Here is a 25,253-nt window from a genome sequence, read left to right on the forward strand (position 1 = left end):
GGGGGAAGAGAAGAGCGAATGAAAGGCTGAAAAGAAGCAAGATCAGGGAGGTTGAAACAGGACTGATGCTGGAAGATGTGCGAAACAAGACTCCTCCTGTACCCACTGTGGTGCCATCCCTGTGCCACTCCCTTCTTCCTGTCCAAAATCCTTCTTTCATCCTTTCTTCCCCTCCCATTCACATATTCCCTTCTTTTAAGCCGGTCCAAATCCCTTCATCCCTACTTCCTCCTCCTGTCTCTCTCTCTCCACCCTCACTCCCACATCTCCTCTACAGCCTCCTTCCTCCCCTGGTCACCAGTCTGCAGGAAGCCCCATCTCTCCCCTCCTTAGTCCAGGGGGCCTCTGTGTTTACAGCAAACACACGTGCTGAACGCTCTTTCACCGAGACTCTGCCGTAGGGGTCTGACCGCTCTCTCCGAGTGGGTAAGTAAGAACAGAGTCTTCAAAGAAACGACTGAAATCTCCTGCAAGCCAGCCGTGGCCAATTCAACCACAACCATAAACAGTGGCGTCTACGTTCAGCTTCTTGGCAGACCTTAGCGCACCGTCTGCGGATACTGTTGGGGGTACTGTATTCAGCCGTGTGTATTACGTAGGCACAGACGCACCAAAAGACGCACGTTCCAGATGATCAACTCCTTGTAACAGAAGCACCCAGAGCCGTCAAGCCCACCCGTTCGTCCATGCGGAAAGCCTAACACAGATTCATAGGGAGATCTAGATGTGCCTTTAAGGAAGCCAAACATGGATTCACAGGGAGATCTAGATGTGCCTTTAACATAACAGCAACAAACGCTATGTTTGTGTGAGTCTTAACATGCTGCCGAATAAGCCATCCTCTGAAATGGTAAGCATTGAGGTGTTAAGTGCACAGGGTCTGTGTGAATTTCATGCGTTAGCCATCTACTGCAAATCGTGAGACATTTATACAAAAAGCTATTGTAAATCAGCTCAAGGGGGAACACTCTTGCAGCTCGTTCTGTCTGCGATAAAACCGTTCCGAATAAACAAGCAGAATAAATACCGCTGGGTTAAGAGCACCAGATTTATCATAGAATGAGAACAACACAGTATGTGCCTGCATATTCCGTAACAGGACGACACATGCAGAGCACAGGACTCCACAAATCAGGTTCTATTACAAGCACAAGTTACAGCTTCTCAATGGTACAGGATAACTGAAGTTAAAAGTCAGGGATTTATATGAAATAAGCAAAACTGTATTTTTGATTGGTCTACATCTGCTGTGACATTGATAATGAGAGAGGAGTGCAGCCCACAATCTGATCTGATTGTCCTCGCTGTGTCTCCTGTGTCTCCACACACACACACACACACACACACACACACACACACACACACACACACACACACACACACACACACACACACACCAGTGTGCAGAATCACCCCGCTGGTCAGACATGTAATCCTCCGATTAGGCATCAACATCCACTGCTGGATTACACAACCTCCTGTGTCAAAAGGCAAGCCTTGCCAAGGCGTGGGCTGTGAACCTCGACATGGCTAAAGGTGCCAAAATCCCCACAATCTCATGCACTGTTAAATCAGAGACAACCATCAATCCTAACCTCTTGATACTTCAGACTTTCTTACACTGAAAGAATAGTCTGTTGAACTACCTTCCATGGCCACAATAACTGGGTGACTGGGTGATCTTAAGAGAAAAGTAGGATTCTCTTACAATGAAGGTGGCTGGGAGTGAGGGCCTTTCGCTCTTGTGGAGGAGGGAGCACAGCAGAACCATTGCAGAAAATGATTCTGTTTCCATGGTTGACAGACATTTCATAATTGGCAGCGGCTCCACATTATTTTCCTGATATCCAATGCAATATTATCAGACCAACTCTATTACCACATTGTGTTTCTATATAGGAAAACAGACACTACTTAAGTTTTCTGTTGCCTCCCGTTTCTTTCCCAAATCTGATGTGTTAATACTAATTCTCCCTTCCCTGGGGAGGATGGGACTGCAGAGACGGTTATTTATAGCTGATAGCATTATTGTTGCTCCGCTGGCCACGCGAGCCAGCGTCCGTTCCGTGGTTCAGGGTAGGACTGCAGACAGGAGATTACACGGGACACAGGACATGGAACTGGAAGAGCTCGGGATGCAGGGGTTATATGGAGCACGTGTGTGCACTTATTTCTTTCATTTAAAAAGCACCATGGGTAATGGGGAGATGCTGATGCTATTTGACACGCATTGCGTAATGGCAGCCGTGAGCAAGGGACCATCCCCACTGTCGCTGTGGTCTCCGAACGTCCTGTCATTTTGTGAAGAATGAGAATTCTTCACTGGAAGCACCTTAAAAGAATTTATTAGAAACTACAAAGGGGACCTGGTTAGAGAGCATTACAGATGATGTCACGCCCCCATACGTTTCTTCCCTTCTGAATCAAAGTCATATTAGTATCATAATAGTTCAATTAAAAATGTCTGTCAATGCTAATGTCTGTCTTTAGAACTCCAGCTGGTCTGACCTTGTAAACTTGTGATTCTGATTGGTAATTCAAAGCACACCAGTATTTACAATACTGTACAATGTTGTGCCCATATACCGTGACATCACACAAACCTATTTCTAGAAGCTCTGAGTAATCGACACAGATCTGGCATGCTCGCTCACGTGTGTACAAAAGCTATACCATCTCACATAGCAATGCTTTACATATGCACCAGTGTAAATGCTGTTCGCTCCGACACCAGCAATGTCTGAAAAACGCACACCTGCTTCTGAAACTCACTCTCAGGAAGAGACACAGACCTGTCATGCATTTGGCACGGCCAAAATTATAACAGGGCTTCCAGCGGTCTTTAAAAATGAACAGAAATGCTTATGCCCATTCTCAAAGGTTTGACACTACAAACAACACACAATCTCCCAGCTTTGCAATGTATAAAAAAATGTGTTCCCTAATCGCACTAAATGTGTTTTCTGTTCTATTTGTGACCAGACGCATTTCTCAGCTGATTACAATCCCGCAGACAAACTGTAAATGTCAATTTTGGCAAAGAGAAAAATTAGCAATCTGTTCTCTGTCTTTCACACTTTCAGCAAAGTAAACATCTGAAGGGTGGATTGTGGACAGAAGGACAACAGCAGGCAAACTGTGGTCAGTTCCACAACTCAATTATAGTTGTGGAACTGACCACACCTCTGATCGACAGACCCCATCCACAATCCCTGGACTGCAGCATATCACTTCTGAATGAATCACTTTAGAAATGTTCAGTCACTAAGTCTCTCCATAAAATAGTCTCCCCATCTGTCACATCACTCACACAGAGAGAAATCTCCATCACATCACATATAGACAGGGAAATCTCCATCACATCACATAGAGAGGGAAATCCCCATAACATCACATACGTATAGAGATAGAAACAGCCAATACAGGCACTGATCTTGGTAACACACATTGTGTATGACAGAACAGTGGTGGTGACAACCACAAAATATATAGGCTGCAACAGCTCATAAGAAGGAACCAATCAGAGAGTCAATAAAGCACACACACGTCAACTGGATCAGAGACACAGTGTTAACTGAGTCAGCATTAAATACAAGGGTGACATCATATTATTTTCCATTTGCCAAGCAAACATCAACTGGCACACATCAGACCATACAAATTCAATGGCATGACCAGACAGACAGCCTTTTCCACAACAATGGACAGGGAGTCAAACTCAGGGGAAAACAATTTTCCAAAAAGTCCAAAGGGTCTGCTTATACATTTGGACATCCTTCATGTCCATACCTAGAATACCACTTATTCTCTCCACTTATAAGCACTTTGTGAAACCAAAAATATGACTGCTGGTGCCAGAGCAAAAGTGCTTATTCTGCATCAGAAAACATAAAGAACCACATTGCTATAAAGGGTGTAATTAAATTGAAACTTTAGTCCAACTTCAAAAATTGTACCCCTGAGATTTGGAGATCAAAGTTGCACTACTTCTTGAACCCCAATAGGCTACTTCCCTGCACTAATGGTTGTGCTGACATGGCAGACCGATCATTGATAGGTATCAGTGTATCAGTATTTTCATTACTGCATTTGATCTCCAAGGGCAACAATCTGTAGCATTTAACATGTTGCTCTAGTAGAAATTCGCTTGATGCTCATTTTATTGAGCTCAGAGGTCAAGGTACACCTACTTAACTGCACTCATAAAACGAAAATGTTCAGGACATGGAGAAACGTGATTTACAAGCAACAGTGCCTATTAGAATTGCATAATTATGCTATCTTGGTTATTTATTGTTTGTTTCAAAGTTGTCGACGTGTTAAATTGACAGCTATTAGACTTCTATTCTAATGTAGACTACAGTTCAAAAATACTGCAGCATCTAATTTGTTCAATTTGTTCAATTAGATCGGTCAACTTCTTTTCTTATCAATTTGCTTCACAGTTCCTTCCTAGTTTATCTTTTCCGACCAGACAATGACGTGTCCACAATTGCCAAGTCCAACCGCTAATTTATTTAGGACATATTCTGAAACACAAATGTTGTGAATACAAAAATAAACAAACAATAGCATTCAAATACGTTTAAATTGTTAATAGCCTATTTAGACCCAAACGACAGCATTCTAATTTCGATAGGCAAGGTTACGTTTATTCAAACACAGGCTGCCCAATATGGAAAAAATCTGATTGCAATGAGTTCCATCTCAGCTCGTTGCTAGACTGCAGTCATATCCCTTGCCAAAGAGAGGTAGTGTTCCAGCCGAAAACCCGAGGGGTCTACAACTATCCAGTGGTTCCAGTCGCCTATTCATTCCCTGGTACAAATGCAAGATATTTCAAAGGATGTCTGAACAGATCCACTTTAAAAAAAAAAAATAATAATAATAATAATAATGAAGATATCGCAGAACCCTACGACATGTATAACCTACTTATTTTGTCTTTAAAATAAACCTGCTGAAGTAAGAAAAAAAAAGAAGAAAAAAAACAATCACGAAAATAATAGGCTAACTCCAAAAAGAATTTCGTAAACAATGGCACTACAGCTAATTGAGGCACCATGGTATGCCAGGCTATTAAGTAAAAAGCCTGTTAAGATAATGATGAAATAAATACATCTGAACTAAGCAGGCTATAATGGGTGATTTAAAAACGTTTTTCTTACAGCGTAAGCAAAACTGAAACCAGTTCATTTGAAATTCAAATTTAGGCTAGCTATTTCTGAGTTTATCTTTAATGGAACTACATTCTAGCTAATGTTTTCATTGCCATTCGCTTGTTCACTAGCCTTGCTTGCTTTCCTTGACAAAAGCAACAAGATGATGAACTGCTTATATTCAAACATTTTTGTGATTTATATACCACGACCTGTGCATACAGACAACGGCCGTTTTTTATTATTATGTTTCATATAATGGGCATAGCTGCAATCTCATATGCGCAATCTATGTCTGGGAATGTAACGCGGCGGATTTGTAAACTGGAATGGTGAGTTAAGTATTAAAAAGACATTACAGAAACAAAACTTGAAGACGGCAAATCCACATATGAATAGATTATTGCACCCACAGCCTACCGTTTCAATGTTGCACTATTGCCCACTCACATAGCATGGACACGCTCGCCTTTCTCATTAGATAGGCTATACCGTTGCATACACCACTTACACCAGCTCTCTCGCAAACGCTTCAAGAGGTTAGACAGCACGCGCTGCTACCGGTCTTCAAATGGCAATACGAAAATGTGTAGTCTCACGTTCAAGCACTCACCTCTTGTTGTTCTGATGCAGAAATCCCCAGTCCTATTTCCACTCTCGCTCACTCATGCACACAACATACGAACTGCTCCTTACCGAACCCTCTTTTCTTCCTTACAAACTTGTCTGTCTCCGGCTATTGTCAGGCACATACGAAACTGCTACATAGCAACGCCCGCCCACCAAGCATTCTGCCAATATGTAACTGGTCACTCCCAAAATCTACCTTTCAGCAATTGCTTTCGCTCGCAGTCTGTCTTGCATGGAAGGCGGACACTGCACCAGCGAAGGCGGACCCCGTTGTGGCAGATTCAATGTTGCCACTTGGTTCTGTGTAGAGACATGGCCGGCAGATGGTGACGTTATCTAAACTACGTCATTTTTCATAAAGCTGACTTTACAGAGGTAAAATGACGTAACCTTAATCGAGCCAATAGGCATGTTAAAAATTCTAATATCTTTCTATTCAGAGTTAGCTCTGAACACACACACTAAGGATGCTGGGGTGAATTCGACTTTAAGAACAAAGAACACTGAATAATGTATATTAGCCTGCAATAACATGCAATTGAGATGCAGATTAAGAAATATCTGCAATGACATTTAGTGTCATGAATTTCCCATAAATAGAATAAGTACTCCATAACCAGAACATCTACTGATGTAGCCTATCCACTTAGAGTTATGATGCTTTGTGTGTTCAGAGATGCTCTTCTGCATACCACTGTTGTAATGTGTGGTTTGCGTAACTGTCACCTTCCTGTCAGCTTTGACCAGTCTGGCCGTTCTCCTCTGACATATCTCATTAACAAGACGTTTCTGTCTGCAGAACTGCTGCTCACTGGATTTTTTTTTTTTTCACCATTCTTTGCAAACTCTAGAGACTAGTGTGCGTGAAAATCCCAGGAGATCAGCTATTTCTGAGATACTCAAACCTGCCACCAACAATCATTCCATGGTCAGTCACTTTGATAAAAATTTTTCCCCATTCTGATGGTTGATGTGAACATTAACTGAAGCTCCTGACCCATATCTACATGACTGTATGCATTGCACGGCTGCCACACAATTGGCTGATTAGATAATCGCATTAATAAGTAGATGTAATAAAGTAAAATGTTCCTAATAAAGTGCTCTTCTGGAAGTAGTTACTGTGGCTTGGGATTTATGGGAAGTGCTATACTGACATCTGCAGGGCTATTTAGGTTTTGTTACACATAGAGCAGCCCTTCCTCCTAGAAAAAAAACCAAAAAAAACTTATCCATAATGGAGCAACACGATCTTGCAATATATCCTATATCTGATTGTTAGTTTGTCCCATTACTTTTGGTCCCTTAAAAAGTGGGAGGCACATATACAAACTGTTGTAATTCCTACACCGTTCACCTGATTTGGATGTAAATACCCTCAAATTAAAGCTGAAAGTCTGCAGTTAAAGCACATCTTGTTCGTTTCATTTCAAATCCATTGTGGTGGTGTATATTATTATTATTATTATTATATTATCACTGCAACATGTTTTTGTCATCCAAGACTTTTATTATGTAAAAAAATAAAATAAATTAGGAAAAAGCTTTTTCTGCCAGGCCTCAGGAGGAAATTAATGATTGGCATGGTCCCACAAAAGTCAGGGTCAATGCCACAATGGAAATCAAATGGGTGGTTGTCAAAACTGGTGGTAGACTGGACGAATAAAGGAGAAGATGAACCATAAGAATAAGATTTAGAATATTGTATACGACATTATATTATAATTATAGTCCTTAATCACTGTGGTGTGCTTTATATGCAGTGAGCACCATAATGCATTGGACAGTGACATTGGACATATTTTGTCATTTTGGTTCTGTACTCTAGCACTTTGAGTTTAAAAGGATACAATGACAATGAAATTATAGAAACCTTTGTACATAGTCTCCCCCATTTTTGGGTTTATTTTGCATCAACACTGCCCTCTTCCTCGTGTTGTTATACCCAACAACAATCTCCAAAGGCAATTGCAAAGTCTAGAATCAAGATAAGTATGTGCCTTCTGCATTCACAAATGACACAAATGAATACACCTGACTAACAGAAAACATCTGTCAAGCCAATTCAATAAATACTTCATCATACGTCATTTCAGCACAGATCATCTGATATGGATGAAAATACCCTCAAATGAAAGCTGACAGTCTGTCTTTCAAAATAACTAAAATGTGTCACTGTACAATGAAATATGGTTCTCACTGTAATAGTGGATCATTGGGAGTGTGCTTCATAGAACAGTGGATCAGGGGCCATACGCACATATCGTATGAACTGACATTTCACTGGTCTGTTGTTGCTGTTTTCTGCCAGGTGAGATCATATTCATGCCAAGTCTTGGCATGCTGCCACCTAGATGGTACAAAAGTACATGTATTCTAAGAACCAAGAACTGCACTCTCAGTGTGTACTCTATGGGGCAGTGTGCACAACCTGGCTGGATAGAGAACCTCCTAACTTAATCACGTGGTTCCAGCTGACTGTTCACATGTAAATTTAAGTATATTATATATTTTTTTTACATTTCTATAAGTTGGATAAGGGAAACTGTAAAACATATAAACAAAATAATAATTAACAAGAAAGAAACGACATTATTGTTTTAATCAGATTTTACTGTCTTTCCAATTGCATTGTCCTACATTTTGAGCGTTGTTTTTTTTTTGCATTTGAAAAAATAAGCAAATCTGAGCCTATTTCGTATTCTCTTATGTCACTAAAATCAGAATATGCGCTATTCTACGCCCTCCACTGGTGGCCTACTACTAAATCGCACACTTCATTTGTAGCTGAAGGCGAGCTGCGCGCAGAAAACTTGTGCAGCAGCCTAGCACTTCCGCGTCCTCTGAGATGACACGCGTAGCGGTCTAGCGGAGTTGGCTGAGCGTTTAACGTAATAGCTTACCTAATAGAAGCGGATTACAGTGCAGTTGGCTCCGTGTGCTATTGTAAAATTATTTTACATCCGATTTCTAGGAAACAACGGGAGGGGCTTTTCATTGCTATGGCCGACCTCACCGTTTCTCTATCCTTGCTGGCACTTTTTGTGCTTATCTGTGAAGCTACAAGGAAAACCGCCGGGAAGCTGCTCGCCAAGACGGATTACGATATTTATGTGGTGGAAACTATTTCGACCTTTCAGCTCTGTGCCTGTACCCATGAGCTAAAACTCCTCGGCGAGGTGGGCAGAATCGAGCCGCAGATCGGACTGACTCTCACGTACCTCATCTCTGTTGTTCACGCATTGACATTCCACGGAGCAATTGGTAATCCCTCTAGTGCCCTCGAGCACTTTTACCGCAGGAACCTCACCGGCAAGTGTGTCCTGGCACGGATCGCCTGTCAGTTTCTCGGTGCTGTTTTGGCACGCATGGTGGTACCATACGTATGGGCTTTAGGACTCTCTGATTTGCACCTGAGACACAAACTGTTCGGATTCAAATGCATAAGTCCAATTAACGCAACGCTACCCAAAGCAGCTGCGGTGGAACTGGCGTGCGCCTTTGCCGTACAAACCGCAGTTACACATATCTACAATATGGACGAAAAATACCGCGCACACGTCATAGCAGCAGTGATCACAGTCTTGGTCTATGCAGGTTTGTCATCTTCTGTCTCATCTACTTTCAAGCAATTGTGTTTTTCGTGCAGATTATATGTTATATGATCATACGCATAGTTTTAAAAATCCATGGCTGCTTCTCGTAGCCTATCACAATTCATGTTATTTTTTTGCTTACATCAAGCAAGGTAAATAACATACTTCAAAATAATTTTCCTCCAATCACTATCAGTGTGGTTAACTCAATAATTAGTTAAATTTCAATGGGCCCCATTTTCATTCGGGAGATCTGTTGACACTTACAGGAGGAAGCATTACCGGAGCTGTGTTCAATCCGGCTCTGGCATACTCGACCCAGTTTCCCTGCAGTGGCCACACGTTTGCCGAATATTCATTTGTCTACTGGTTTGGTCCAGTTTTGGGTAAGACATGTGGCACTTCAAGACCGGCTTTTGTAATTCACTTTACAGGACAAAGAAGATTATAAGGCGTGTTATAACATTGTTTCGTGCATCCTGCTGATGTCTGGTTTAGGTTCACATTCAAGGAATTCTCAGGTCAAATAGCGAAAGAGTTTGTAATTTTGGTGTGTTTGTTGTGTTTACAAACTACAGGATATTGTTTAATTGATATTTTTCTGTTTCCCTGTTCCTCTCTGCAGGTGTGGCCAGCTCATTGTTGCTCTTCGACAAAATTATTCCAATATTATCAGGGAAAAGCGCTTACCAAAATGACCTGGACTTTCCTTTCTTTGAGACTAAGAAACTTAAGTGAACATGGCTGTATTTTATGGGGTGGATATACAATAACACCAGAGCTGTCATAGGTGCAACACTAAACCTAACCCATCTGTAACAGTGGGCTACATTTACAAGAAGCTCAATCAGTAATAATAATAACACTTTGTTTTCTATTTTTTAGGAGAAAAATCTGCATTGGAAAAATAATGTAATTTACCATGCACACTGACATGTCTCAGAATTTATAACTGAACAGATTTAGCACATCTTATTTTGTGTGAAATATAAATTGCATATTCGACTTTGAAATGCAATGGAAAAACCATCAATTACCTCAGGAGGAGCCAAGGAGTAGTGTTATATCCATGAATATGCCCCAGGTATAGTTATTGCTGGTAATGAAGACGATGGATTAACACAGCAGTAATATTTAACTGAAAATCCAAAAGTGTATCTCAGTTTTTTGAAAATGCATTGCACATGCTATACTATATGAGTAAGCAGACAATTGAATGTTTTGTGTGTGGGCAAAAAACACTACATGTTCTGGATTCAGGAATGTCCATTGTTGACAGTGCATTAGTCCCTGATGGTCATCAAAGCCTGTGCACAATTGTTAAACTGCACAAACATTATGCATACACTTAGGTGTTTTTTTTATTGTTTTCTCTTGATGAAAAGCATTGTAAGAATGAATATTTGGTTATTCATCTTTTGTATTTAGGTGTTACGTTGACTTTTTTCCTCAATACTTGTTTACTTATCCTAGCAGAGAGTGTTCAACATTCCAAAATCGTCTTTTACACTTGACTTTGAAGTAGGTGCCTTTGGCATGAGGGGACTCATGAAGTCATTGGCCTGGCCAGTTAAGCCAGTCGGTCCTAAAATGGTAAAGGTCAGTGTTTGAAGGGAAATGTGAAATTTCAATTATTTTAAAAATAATGTGCTAGCTAGTGTGTGTAGACATTCACACACATTTCTTTATCTCGTGATGAGATCTTTGTCTTCTATATCGGTTTCTTTTTGTTGTTGTTGATTCTGATATTCCTGGAAATAAAAAAAAGTCTCTGGACTGAGAGAGAAATGACTCAAGTGATCATTTCATTCTTATGTAGAATAGCATCCAAATGCCTAGGTAAAGTTGTTGCATCTTCATCCAAAATATTGTCTGCAGAATTATTTGAAAATGCTGAGAAATAAGGGCAATATTATGTATAATGCAAAAAGATTAACTAAAGTTGTAATATTAATTTCATATAACTGTGATGAATTTTACTGTATAAGCCTAATGTGCAAGAGGGAGATCGATGGCTTCCAGCGTGGAATTTTTATTTTACAGTCTTTGTTGCCATGGGAAATTCAATGTCTACAGTGTGGCATGGAAGTAAAATACCTAATTATGTATTATTGTGCAGTCCCTTCTGAATAACTGACAATCATATTGAAATTACATAATTGCTTTACCAAGCCCTCTTCTCATGCCATGACATGGCAGTTTTTAAGAAAAGGAAAATCTTTGGCAAATGTCATCATCTTGCTTTGTTTAAAATGTGCCTTCACCAGATTTTGAAATGGGTTGAATAAAATGGGTTGAATTTGCAAAAGTTAGTTCTGAATTCAAATATTTAATCCAACACTGGAACCGGGATTCCGCCCTGTATAGGAAGGACATTCTATTGGTGTCACACTGTTTTTCTAGCTGTGAATGGCCAATAATCAGGACACAGACAGGCTAAAATAAACATCCGTTTACTGTGCAGTATAGAAGTCAAATCCCTTGTTACTAAGGATAGCTCTATGTGTAGTTTGGTCTGCAGAGTGTCCAAGGTACTGGAGTTCCATCCAAGTATGTTACTCATAAGTAGGCAGAAACAAACCTTCAATGTAATATACAGTTCTGTTTAATATTAGTCATAGATACCAAACTCACAGTCTAGTTACAAAGGCAGGTCCTGAACATGTGAAAAGGCTTTGCCTGTGCTAAGAGAGACTAGACCCTCTTAATGTGTCTCCATAGCACACGTGTGTATTTTTGGATTTTCACACAGGACCGTGAAGGCTCTGTGCTCTGAGCACAGAGGGTGTGTTCTTAGTTCTACTGTCATCTGAAGCTGTGCAGCCATGACATTCCAAGAGTTAAACATTCTCCCAACCCCCAAACCGCTCGAGGCTGCTCAGGGTTAATCTGCCGACAGTATGCATTTGTTTAGGGTCATAACTTCTATTTACCACAGCCTTAATAAAAACATTATCAAACTATGAAGGATTTTTACCAAGAAAGTATAATAAAATAACCATGCTATAGTATATGTGTTATGGTTTCACTTACGTCTTTGCACGCCTGCCAAATTTTATTTTACCTTTATCTGTATTGTACATGTAATGTATTTGTCATTCTGTGTTTGGGGCATTTCTGGGTGTGGTGCTCTTTTCTATGTGTGGAGGGGTTGGTGCATTTCAGTGGAGCATTTGTAGTTAGCTACTGCACTGGTGGTGAAAAAGCAAAAGTACAGCAAAGCAAAACCACAAACCGAAATCTTGCTGGCCACATACTGAAACGGGGAGATATAAAGATAAAACTGGTAAATACAGATTTTAAATATAAAAACAAAAGAGGTGAGTGGGCGGAATTCAGGATAGACTTCTTTGATTGTAAACACAGAGCCACAGGCCTAATAAATCCTTCATAATATACCTTTAAACATGTACGCAATTCCCCAAATGTGGCACCAATTGACAGTGTTTAAATAGAAGAAAGCTAGCATCTGAAGTCCCCTGTCCAATAATTAAATTGAGGATATACACCGATGTGCCAAAACATTATGGCCACCTGCCTAATATGCTGTTGGTCCTCCGTGTGCTGCCAAAACAGCTCTGACCCGCTGAGGCATGGACTCTACAAGACCTCTGAAAGTGTCCTGTGGTATCCGGCACCAAGACGTTAGCAGCAGATCCTTTAAGACCTGCAAGTTGCGAGATGGAGCTGCCATGGATTGGACTTGTTGTTCCAGCACAGATGCCCGATCAAGATCTGGGGTATTTGGAGGCCAGGGAAACACCTTGAACTTCTCAAACCACTCCAGACCATGTGTGCAGTGTGGCAGGGCACGTTAACCTGCTGAGATAGGCCACTGCCATTAAGAAATACGGTTGCCATGAAAGGGTGTACCTGGTCCGTAACATTGTTTTGGTGGGGGGCACGTGGCAAACAGACGTCCACATGACTGCCCAGACCCAGGGCTTCCCAGCAGAACATCGGCCAGAGCATCACACTCCCTCCTCCTCTTCTTCCCACAATGCATCCTGGTGTTCTCTTCCCAAAATAAAATATGAGCACATACCCAGCTGTCCATATGATGTAAAAGACAATAGGACTCATCGAACCAGGTGACCTTCTTCCATCACTCCAAGGTCCAGTTCGACACACGCATATCCATTGTAGGTGCTTTTGACGGCAGACGGGTTAGCATGGGCACTCGGTACCACCATGCGTGACCGCCCTTCTGTCAGTTCGGACCAGGCAGAATAGTCTTAGTTGCCCTTGTGCATCGATGAGCCTTAGGCACCCAACACCCTGTCGCCAATTCATGGTTTCTTCCTTCTTGGAACACTGACGGTAGGTAGGTACTCACCACTACTGACCAAGAGCACCCCACAAGCCTTGCACAGTTTCGGAGATGCTTTGACGCCACAACGATTTGGCCCTTGTCAAAGTTGCTCAGGTCTTTATGCTTGCCCATTTCTCCCACATCCAACACATCTACCATCAGAGCCAACTGTTCGCTTATCATCGAACATATCCCAGACCTTGACATACACCATTGTAACAAAATAATCAACATTTATCTCTGAGTGGTCAATGTTTTGGCTCATCGTTGTATATGCAGATGATTACATCATTATGGCAGTTTGCTTAGCCTGTCAAAATAAATGACTTCACAGAATTCAGTCTGATTTATGCTCCAATGACAGGAACTAGACTGACAACTAAAAAACTAAAAAAATAACTAGAGGAAAAATGTTGCAATGTGTTATTCTTTGACTCAGTTCAGCATTCTCCCTCCACATGAGCAGTCCTCAAATTTGTATGAAAACAGTCTCATTTGGGTCTGCCTTGATTCAAACCCTGAAACCTCACACCCTTCTCTTCCACATTGCCCCTGACCTTCACCTCCTTTCCCCCCAGGGGTCTTGAAATGATTCTGCAAGGAAGGTAATGCGTACACACAAACACACACACACTTAATCCCTCCAGATTACTTCTGTTTCCCAACCCCCCCGGACCCTGCCCTTCTGCTTAAATAGTCAGATGACACGGCAGGGAATGGAGACCGAGGTCTTTTACAGTAATGCTGCTAGGGATTATGAGCGATTGAACATGCACTCGGCCGTGAAGGGAGAGAGCAGCAATGAGACTCACTGCGAACAACCCCCAGCCTGCACCCCCTGAACACCTGCTTCATTGTGCCCCACAATCAAGCAGGTTTTTCAAGTCTCTTCAGAGCACCAAATTAAATGCTGTCATTGAACCTGGATTAAAGCGTAACCATGGCCAGCTCACTGTTTTGCAAAAAAATCTACTTACATGAACGGATGTACACTTTAACCCCAGAGATGACAAAAACAGATCAATTGCACACGGTGCCATTTTAAATTTAGGAAAACATGGTACTTAAGATTTGAATCATTTAAAAATCAATATTTAAACTTACATTACAATTTAGGCATTTAGCAGATGCGGTTATTCGGAGCAATTTCCACCCATAAAAACAAACTGACTTCATACAAAAACTATTTTATTTAAGAGATTTCATACAAAGACATCACTGTGGGGAGGAAAATGTCCATTTGACCATAAAAAACTAACATCAAAATGTAATATTTATTACTCCAAATAAGTACAATTTGACAAAGGCCTTGCTGTCCATTAGCTCAAAAAGAACAATCAACTGGTGAAAGTTCAATGTGTTCTAAACCGGTAAGGAAGATTCAGGGGTCAAGTGCCTTGGCCAAAATCTCAGAGGGAGAATCCACTGCCAATCTGTCCCGCCTGTCATGAGCATTTCCAACTGCTGAAGACTCCACTCTCCACAATCTGCAAGAGATGACCAAATCCAAACAGCTTTGTGACCATAGAGCTGGAGTGCAAGAAAAACTACAAAATGCATTCGTTCAACTTGATTTGACTCCTAAATCTGGTTCATTCTCGACCGGATGTAGGGGCTCCAGGAAATTTGTCCCATACAGCCAGCCATACATTCTTCACTGTTCACAGAACCTGGTTCTTTGAAGTCCCCCCCCTCCTGAACCACTGGAAAATGCCTATCTAACAAGTACATTACCTCACTTGGACAAATCAATATCCAGGTGTAAACAAGGATCGTGTAAATAAAATGAGCTTTTCCCAGTGTAAAAGCTTCTTCTATGCAAATAGATAATGCAAATGTATTATTATTTAGCAGATGAATTGACACTACATGGCAGGATAGAAACTTCAGAAGCATGAGTGGTATTTCGATAGATCTGGTGGATACCAAGCTGTACGGAGGAGTCCCCAATAAGCACAGGAATAATGTGAAACCATGTGAAAGCAGGCAGGTAGGAGAGATGGTGTTCTCACCAGTGCTCCACGTCAGCATCTTCAAACTGTCCAGCCACCGTCGATTCAGAGTCCACCTCCATTCCATCTGTGGTCAGCACAAACATTACGGTCAAAAGACTGAGCCCCCAAATGGAGGACTGTGGATTTCAGGCTTTGCTGAGAAATGACTGGAACCAAAGTTATCTGAGTGCCCCACAGCACTCAATGCTCTCATTCACCGCCCTGTAGGAGCAAACATATTGCACAATACACAAGCAGCAGAAGGAATGAAAATGACTGTTGGCCAGCGTTGGGGGCCACTAAAGACCACTTGGGCTGTAACCACAAATTCTATGTTTACTCCAACTACATGTAGTGACATGAGTCATTGGTTTAAATGCATAAATATTAAGAAGTAAGGAATGGACACCTTTTAACCTCTATTTAGCCATGTATGCAAACAAGGAAAGACATTAGAATAGGAACATGATGGATCAAATGAAAACTTAAACTATTTGTATTAATTTGCATTTACATGAAAAACTGGGCTGTACGCATTTGTGAACTGGGCCACAAAATGGCTTGAGGTTAGTCTTGCGTACTCATATCCATGGCCTGTTTTTGCATCTTTTAACGCAAATATATATAGCCATCTTCCGAGGATGTGCGACTAACTGACTACCAATTTAGCACACTTGTACATAGAACTTCTCTGGAAGAAAGCAATTTCATGGAAGAAAGACAAAAGCAGATTGCTGAGGTACAGTCCCCTCCAAAAGTATTGGAACAACAAGGTTTTTTTTGCTATACACTGAAGACAAAAGAGGTCAAAATATGTACATGAGGACAGATCAAAATTTCAGCTCTTATTTCCTGGTATTTTTATCTAGATTTGTTAAACAACTTAAAACATATCATAGATGTTTCTTGTTGCCCAGATGTGTCCCGTTAGATTGACTGGGTAAATAATACATAGTTCTGAATGTCTACTCTTGGTTTTAACCTTGGGTTTTGTCTGAGAAGACTGTGAAGATAAACTAACAGGAAGACCAGAGAGCTGTCTTTTGGAGGAAAAACAAGCCATTTTCAAGATGGGAAATCAACCAGAGCCATTGCACAAGCATTGGAGACAGCTTGTACAACCAATTATAATGTCCTGAAAAAGAAAGAAACTCCTGACATACTCAGCAACAGACGTCAAACAGGTTGACCAAGAAAAAAAACAGCAATTGATGACAGAAACTTTGTGAGAGCTGAGAAGAAAACCCCCAAAACATTACATGACATTACAAACAATCTCCACAAGGCAGGGTTGAAGGTATCTCAATCAACCATTCAAAGAAGACTTAGAGAGCAGCAATATTTAAGGTATACCACAAGATGTAAACCACTCATCAGTACGAAGAATCGGAAAGCGAGATTGCAATTTGCAAAGAAGTAGAGATTAGTCACAAAAGTTCTGGAACAAAGTTGTATGGACTGATGAGACCCAGATTAATCTCTGCCAAAGTGATGGATAGGCCAAAGTGTGGAGAAAGACAGATTGTCATGGCTTGGGCTTGCATGGCTGCTTCTGAAATGGGCTCACTAAACTTTATTGATGATGTAACTGATGATGGTAGCAGCCGGATGAATTTAGAAGTCTAAAGCAGTAAAAGCCTGGAAAAGCATCACAAAAGAAGAATGCAACAGTTTGGTGATGTCAATGGGTCGTAGGCTTGATGCAGGCTTGGTACAGTTACAGTGTTATTTACTTTCATTTACTTAAATACTCTCTGTTCCAATACTTTTGCTCACCTAAAACTGGGATGGTCTGATACCAAAAGTGCTATGTTCCAAGTCATTTAACACATATGGGTGTAAATACCAGGATAAAAAAAACAATATGACCACCTGTCTAATATGTTGTTGGTCCTCCGCGTGCCCCCAAAACACTCTGGACTCTACAAGACCTCTGAAGCTACCCTGTGGTATCTGGAACTGAGATGTTAGCAGCAGATCCTTTAAGTATGGTAAGTTACGAGATGGAGCCGCCATGGATTGCTCTTGTTGTTCAAGCACAGCCGACATATCAACTTGATCGAGATCTGGGTAATTTGGAGGCCGGGGCAACACCTTGAAATCATTCCCAAACAATTTGTGCAATGTGGCAGGGCGCATTATCCTGCTGAAAGAGGCCATTGCCATGAAGGCAGGAATTAAAGTAAGAAAAGATTTGTGAGCCTGAAAAGTCATCCAGGGGGAAATGTGTACCATGTATTGAATTAAGTACTATATGAATTTAAAACTGCTCTATGCCTGAAAAATGTAAGCCCCACATTAGCCCTTCTGTCGGGTTTAGAGCAGATGGGTTGCCCTCGTGCATCAAATGAGCCTTGGGCGGCCAACACCCTCTTGCAAGTTGGTGGTTTGTCCCGCCTCAGTCCACTGTCGGTAGGTACTCTCTCACAGCTCATCAGTGTGTAAGGCAAAACATAAATTCAATAAATTATTACTTGTAATGGACTTAATAACTATTGCATGAACAAAAGAACACTAGTATTTTGCTCTCATTCAGTATTTACAGGGTTGGCACATTTTTCTGCTTCCGAGTCCAAGCTGAAGGGTTTGGGGTAAATTTAGGCCAATGTATCCCTCCCAGCATTTCATCACCACCAATGTGGGGACTATGTGAATTCCATTGACCTTGGCTGAAATGGAATCTCAATCCCACAGAGATCAGATGTAGCGTATCGTGCTGCCTGAAGCCAAAGATTCACACGAGTGCATCTACATGGGGGAAGAGAGGCTAGAGCAATGTCCTACCACACTGACAATTAAAGATCCCAAGCCATCCAGTTCCAAAGGTCATAAGGCTCCAGTTAGTCCATTTCGCAATCTGGTTTCTAATATCCCTTCATTGACTCACTCCCCAGTATAACTGGTGACTAAATCCCTTCGTCTCCACCTCAGTTGATGTGCGCGGATCTCTCAAGCACAAAATGGCAGCCATGTATCTCCCTGGTTGGCTGTACCCTGGCTGTAAAGCCCTGTAGTCCCACAAAAAAGTGCAACGTGGATGTGATGCATTGTGGTTACTCTTGTACCTACCTTCAAATTCGGCCGAGGCCTCATCTGTCCTGACCCCGGCCATGTTGAACTGCTGCGCTACGGACTGGCTGAGCATGCCCTCCAGCCGGTTCAGCGTGGCCTGGCCTTCCGCCGTCAGGTGGGACAAGCCCTCCTCGTAGGTGTAGAAGGTGGGGATGTCTCCATGGCTTTGCTCTTTGGAAGGAGATGCACAGATAGATGGAGGAAGGTCTTAGGAAAGGTTTGCTGTTTAGCACAAGGTTGTATACATCAGGAAAAAAATGCTGCCCAAGGATTCTCAGCGATTCTAACGGAATGACATCCAGAGAAGGGCTGATTAATGAATTTTTATTTTAGTGCTCGTCTTCTGCAAAAGGTCTGTGTGACATTTCTTTCAGTGTTTGAACTACACCCTGTGTTGATAAAGGCATGCTGAAACTTCAAAAGACATTTCAAGTCCTAGTTTGAGTTAATTCAGTGGGATGCTTGAACCAAGACTATATTTCAGCTTATTAGACATTCAAACCCCATGTATCAATGCATGTGTGAAACACTACGACCAAATAATGACAACCACACCCGAGTCCAGGCATTGTCCGGTAGTGAAGGGTTCAGGGAATAGGTCGGAGCAGTCAATCACTAATTAGCATCAACCAACCTGTGATAACTCCTTCCATTTTAGGATTTATGATACCTCACTCGCCAATCTTCTTTTTTTTTTTTTTTTTTTTACTACAACGGAATGGGCCTATGATTTTGAATCAAAAGTTAGGACAAGGATACTCTCTGGCCAATCACCAACATTACTGGACTAAGGCCCAACAGTCAGAAGAGAATACCAGCAGTACTAATGCCCTTGAGGGAATGAAGTATCCCTGGGCTAGGAGAAAGAGGTCATAATGCTGCCAGTGGATCCAGTTACACAACGTGCCAAAGCAGTAAACGGCTATTATAGTCACAGAGTGTGAGGAGGTCAAACTGAGACACGGCACCCACCAGCTTCCTCCACATCGTACTCGTCACCCTCGAAGTCGTTGTCGGAGTCATCGTCCTCAGGGTCGGGATGCAGAGCCTGGCACTCACACATGGCGGAGAACATGGGCTCCACTGCAGCCGGACATAGACAAGGGCTCATTACAGCCGGACCGGGCAGTGACAGCAACACACATCTACTCATGTAAACTGTAGTCGTGAAAAAATGTGTTCGCAAACCTGCAATCAAATGCCGAATTAATAATCCCATGTGGAATTACCATTTCAGAATTATGAATTAATCTCTGACAATGTCCACATATTAAGGCAAGTTGGGCACAGTAAATATACGATCCTTTCATATTATGAAACATTACCAAGATGAAATCTAATTATTCAGTCATGATCTCCATTTTAAAGCATATTTTGATAGAATATACACATTCGGCATCAAAGAATTCTCCAACTTTTCCAAAATCGAGACTGTGTTAATTGAACAAAAGGAAACAAGGCACAAGAGAATTGGTCTCGTTATACTGAACATCCAGTGGAATTGTAGTGTACATAAGCAAATGTACAGGCTTCTGAATTTAAACTGGAAACTTGTTTCCCTGCTTTATGTAATATGCATTTGAATAGGAGATCTTTATGAATATTATTTTCGTTCTAGTTCTACCTTCGGACATCTCCGTGGTTATGAAAAAAGATATGGCACGTTTAAGAGGAAAGTTGTGTTCCTATGTCACACAAAACATTGGTAACAGAAGAGTTGCCCAATAGGAATCGTACACTAAATATCTCACCACTTTGAAGTGGACCTCACATTAACTTAACCATAAATAAGGTTTGATTTTTTAGATTTCCTTGCCACACTTCATGAACTCACAGATGCTGCAAGGCATCACTTAACTGTAACAATTCCAGCACCTTCAATAGACTTGCGTTCTACAAGCATACAAGTTTATTGAAACACAGAAACCAGCTCCCCCTGGTGCCGAAAGTGAATATTCAAAATGCATTAAACCAGGGATTATGTTAAAACTTCCTTCTGCTGATGTTGATGGGTCACACAGGCATCAGGAAGTCATGGCATGCAAAGGATAAGCGACCAAATGCAACCTTTTGATAAAAGACCATTTACATATAAATAAGTGCTGCAATTATGGTGAAATCAAAATGTATAAAAGTACCCTTTAATAAAATCCTCACTTTGACCACATGTGAATGGTTTCACTACAAACAGATCAAATGAAATATAAAATTAGCTTTTAAATTCTGCAATGTATAGGTTCTGTGTCAGTACGGTAGTTAACATAGAAACATGCAAAGATGCATCACATACATAAAATAATTCCTATTTTTGACATGCATTTCACCCCTACACTTTCTAAATAGCTGATATTTATTCATACGGATGGCTAAGGTGTGAATAAAGCCTGCACCGATAATGCAACCACTGCCCATTTCCACCAAACTCACATGCAGACTTATCGCTGGGCACAAAGCGAATCTCTGTGATAGGGCCCGAGTCATCGTCGCTGTTCTTGTCCTCTTCATCATCATCATCCTCATCTTCATTGTCATCATCTTTCTCTTGCATTTCAGATTCCTCTGAAAAATAGTTAAAGTTTATTAAATCAAGCACCAGGTCGGCAGACTAACTTCTTTAACTGGTGGTGCTGGTGCCACAAACCTTTTTTTCCAACATTTTGCTGTGACATTGCACGTGAAGCCATTTTACTCCATTTTACAGAGGCCTGTATGATGTCATGACACAGTAGGCCTACATTAAGGCCCTGAAAGCAGAAGAAATGGGAAACAGTACAGAACCCGCCTTTAAAGAAATCGTCCTGAGCACCACAAGGTTACACTAGCTCTGATGGGTTTGGCTTTCCACCCCCTTTCCCCTGGTTAAAACTACTTGAACACATTACTTCACATTAACTTCCTCAAGACTCAGTCCCTCGCTGCTGATTCTGATAAGATCCTCCACCGTGCCAGGACTCAGTGACCCTCTCACATGAGATTTGAGCCTCTTCTCAAATCCAGACCAAGTTTCAGATGACGACACATGCACCTGTTTTGATGGCACCATTTTTCCCGTGGCCTTATACAATAGAAATGCATATCATCTTTGAATTTGTTCACCTTGTTTGAATTGGCATTCATCATCAGACTTGGATATTTACAATGAAATTTAAGGAGAGACTTAAAATGTTTAACATTGAAGTGAATTGGGCACAAACAAGCTAACAGAGCGCTTCTTTGTGGAAGGGAGTTTTTGTTCCATTGTTTTTGTTGATGTTCGACCAACCATCCCATAAATGGGGCCAGTCCGCAATGCAGAGCTGTGACATGAAAGAAAGAGCTGAGAGCTGACTGTTTTTCTTCAATTAAGAGGCTAAAAATGGAATTTTCCAAAACATCTTTCCCATGTACTATCATTTAAATTATTTGCACAAAAAGGGAAAAAACTACAGCCTCAAAAATAACACGACAAAATACAGACACAAAACAATATACAGAGCAAACCGACATAAGCCAATGCTACACAGTCATAGGACTGATTTTATTGGACCTCTCAGTCCAACTATATAGCATAGTTACATTTAATTACAACAGAACAGATGCTGGGCTCTTGTTTATCAACAATATGAGTGCAGAAATGCTCATGGTAAGCCGGGAGAACTGTGTAAATCAAGCTTTGGCTGTCTGAGTCCAAAGCACAGGCCTCAAGAACTGTACACGCAAAAGGATGACAACCTTTTTATCCTTGGGCAAGGTTCCAGGATATATATCGGTCTGCAAAGTGTATAATATGCACCAAAATCACCAAGTCATCTGGATACAAGTGTCTGCCTTGCAAAACATTAAACTATGTACTAGCATACCCATTTCCCAAAGTTAACATTTTAAATATTAGTATTAAATATCACCACTGTTGACCTGGACGCATTTACCAACGCAGGGCTCCACTAGTGACTCTAAAAAGTTATATGCAGATACCCAAACCACTTAAACTACAATGCAGTCTCTAAACAACTGCCTGAATATAACTCCATTAATTCAATGTTTGGTGTCTGTGCCCAATATATAAACCCCTGAGCTCCTGCAGCCACTACCCAGTAGCCACAGCCTATAAAACGCACTTGAAACAAAGCAACACCTCCTGACCTGTTGTGATGCACCAGCCTGAGTGCTGAATGGTTTCTTTACCACTTCACAAAACTATTCAAACATGGACAAGTGGGAGAGACATAGATCTTAAATCAAAGTGGACCCTTAAGAGTGAGGGGGGGGGGACCTTGCCTAACTTTTTTAAAGCACAATTGCTAAAGAGCTGTAATGAAAAATGCTCATCCAAGTAAAGGGAGCTGGCAGAAAGCCCCAAGTGAAACAATGTGTCTTTCTCAAGGTGAAATACCACGAACAGCAGGCGACTGTGCATGGAGATCAGACCCTGCTGAAGATAGGGAGACACTCAAAGAAAATAAAAGGTTTCTTTGGCTCCTTCATGCTGGGAAAACTCCAATAGAGCCAGGAAACACAATCCCTCCAACTCAAGGCAAGCAATCAAGAGACCTATAAGTAATGTGTACAATAACAGCTCAACAAGCAAGCTTGTGGAGAAAGAAAGCTTTGTTTGTAAACAATTTTATAGATAGATAATAGATGTGGTTGCAAATGGTTCTAGAACATATGGTTATGTGTAGCCATTATTTCAAAACACCAGGAAAACTCAATAAATGAAATTCTGAAAGTATTTATATATAGTGGCGTATGGGACATAGGGAAATGCTAAAAAGAATATCCTTGAAACCAATACCTCATTCACATTCATACAATTACACAACACTGCCCTCTCCCGTCACTGAACCTGCAACAAAAATAATTAAAGAAGCTGCACGTTATACATTTGGGAACGTTACGTGTACATACCACTCAGTTTGGCGTTCACCATCACATACAGGTGCTCTTGTGGGTAGGCGCTCAGGTCCCTTGAGATGGCATGGAGACTGATGGAAGGGTATTCCAGGGAAAATCCCATTCCAGAACCATCGAACCATGATAAGCGACTAGAAAATGACACTCAACTTAGTACAGCACATCAAGTCAGCCAATTATATAGCTATATCCACACTCTAGTAAACACAACACAGCTCATATTACTCTAAGTTATAACGCTATAGCCAGATAACTTACAAAGTATCAGAAGCTCCAATAAGTTAGCTAGATACAGTAGCTAGCTGTAACTAGTTAATCTAGATCTGGTACGGTTAGCTAGTTAATCAGTGCTTGCAAACTTACATTACTCTGTGAGTAGCTTTGGTAGCTAAATGAATAGCTAGCTTAACTATGGAGAGGTTCAAGTAATATCGTCTTTGCTGATTTAGCTAGCTAACGTTATACAGCAACAGAAAAACCAAAACATGACTGCATTCTAGTTAACCTAACGTTAGCTAAGACACCTAGCTAAGTTAGCTGTAACGTTAGTTTTCGAAATTCCAACACCTAGCAACCTAGATAGATAACGTTACGTTGACAAAGTTAGCTTACCAACTAGCTAAGTCAATTTATTTACATTGGACAAATATGGGCTACTTTGCCAGCTAACTTAGGAAGATAATGTTGGCGGAAGTAGCTAGCTAAATTAACATTAGCAGGTTAAAACGTGACAAACGTGGCTTTTCTGACCTCACCACTTTTTGGACCGTTTAGGTGGGTCTTACTAATGTCAGTAACTTATGTCGTTTAATTTGCAGTAAAAGTGAAACTGTAGCTAGCTAGCTAGCTACATCATTTCAAGAATTTGCTGTGCATGTTGATATAGACATCTAGCTAACGTTAGTTATTTAGCTAGCTAGCTAATGAAAGTTAGCTTAGTGCTTAAAACACGTTAGCAGGAGTGCTAGCAGCTACAGCATCATGGGCATACTTACGTCTCTGCAACGTAGAGGGTGCCCGCTCCAAGTCCCTTGCCGTCTAAGACCGCTGTGGTCTCGGCTTGTTGATGCCTAACGCCTTCACTGGGAGGTGACACATTCTTTAGCAACACCATCGTTTCACCTTTGCTAACCAAACCAGCTGTATTCTTGAGTGAGAACTGTCAATCGACGCTGACCTCGTTTTGTTTCACAAAGCCCGCTACCTAAGCCCCGCCCAATCTAGCGACCTCGGGCCATTATATTACATTTCAATGCCTCGGACTGAAAGTGTATACTCCAGGGAATTGCACATATACGCCAGCACGGTTGAATTAACGTGAAAGTATGCAATGGACCGAAAATATGTTCAGTTTAAAAGAGAAAAGGCAACGGAAATGATCGAGTTAGTTTGATAAATCTTCCGGAATTATAATCTTGCAACACGGTTTTAATAAGATCCTCATTCCGTCCCTGACCGTCATGTAGGAGAAGTAACGCAGGATCATCTAACATCGCGTATCTGAATTTAGCGCCATCTACGGTCGTGGACATATAACTACAAGTTTCTTCGAACAGCACGCCTCATGAAAAGGGTGAGGAATTGGGGGTTGATAGCA

General features: G+C 41.3%; 3 protein-coding genes across 15 annotated transcripts in view; 1 reads left to right on the forward strand and 2 right to left on the reverse strand.

Annotated features, from left to right (window-relative positions):
* pak1 (p21 protein (Cdc42/Rac)-activated kinase 1) overlaps positions 1–9,286 on the reverse strand; it is a 45,097-nt gene extending 35,811 nt beyond the window's left edge. For 2 of the 12 annotated variants that reach the window (XM_061217071.1, XM_061217070.1), the window contains exons 1-2: positions 9,011–9,286; positions 5,986–6,089 (exon numbers count right to left, since the gene is read on the reverse strand). The gene's annotated coding sequence lies outside the window, so the exon portion shown is untranslated. The other 10 variants (XM_061217075.1, XM_061217079.1, XM_061217069.1 and 7 more) reach the window with 8 other exon arrangements.
* On the forward strand, positions 8,630–11,134 carry aqp11 (aquaporin 11). Its single transcript, XM_061217082.1, has 3 exons — positions 8,630–9,386; positions 9,655–9,771; positions 10,011–11,134. Exons 1-3 carry the CDS (start codon positions 8,792–8,794, stop codon positions 10,121–10,123), a joined length of 825 nt encoding a protein of 274 aa, XP_061073066.1. The 5' UTR covers positions 8,630–8,791; the 3' UTR covers positions 10,124–11,134.
* Positions 11,135–14,868: 3,734 nt separating this feature from the next.
* On the reverse strand, positions 14,869–25,136 carry clns1a (chloride channel, nucleotide-sensitive, 1A). Of its 2 annotated transcripts, XM_061217201.1 has the most exons (7): positions 24,652–25,136; positions 23,651–23,787; positions 21,191–21,322; positions 19,736–19,846; positions 18,761–18,934; positions 15,710–15,776; positions 14,869–15,184 (listed from the first exon to the last, which is right to left on the reverse strand). In XM_061217201.1, coding segments are annotated over exons 1-7 (741 nt in total). In that variant the 5' UTR covers positions 24,771–25,136; the 3' UTR covers positions 14,869–15,183. The 2 variants fall into 2 exon arrangements, with proteins under 2 accessions (XP_061073185.1, XP_061073184.1); XM_061217200.1 differs by lacking the exon at positions 14,869–15,184 and having other exon boundaries at positions 15,706–15,776.
* Positions 25,137–25,253: the final 117 nt, after the last annotated feature.

Source organism: Conger conger, chromosome 13, assembly GCF_963514075.1.
Source record: "Conger conger chromosome 13, fConCon1.1, whole genome shotgun sequence".
In the NCBI taxonomy this organism is placed as follows: domain Eukaryota; kingdom Metazoa; phylum Chordata; class Actinopteri; order Anguilliformes; family Congridae; genus Conger; species Conger conger.

Bases quoted from the DNA above. Each gene is read 5' to 3' on its own strand.
- aqp11 (XM_061217082.1), top strand. From the start codon at position 8,792: ATGGCCGACCTCACCGTTTCTCTATCCTTGCTGGCACTTTTTGTGCTT. The intron at 9,387-9,654 runs GTTTGTCATCTT...TGACACTTACAG, and splicing joins CACAGTCTTGGTCTATGCAG to GAGGAAGCATTACCGGAGCT. The intron at 9,772-10,010 runs GTAAGACATGTG...TCCTCTCTGCAG, and splicing joins CTGGTTTGGTCCAGTTTTGG to GTGTGGCCAGCTCATTGTTG.
- clns1a (XM_061217200.1), bottom strand. From the start codon at position 24,770: ATGGTGTTGCTAAAGAATGTGTCACCTCCCAGTGAAGGCGTTAGGCAT. The intron at 23,788-24,651 runs GTAAGTATGCCC...GTCATTTTCTAG, and splicing joins ACCCTCTACGTTGCAGAGAC to TCGCTTATCATGGTTCGATG. The intron at 18,935-19,735 runs GTGGGTGCCGTG...CTCCTTCCAAAG, and splicing joins GTACGATGTGGAGGAAGCTG to AGCAAAGCCATGGAGACATC.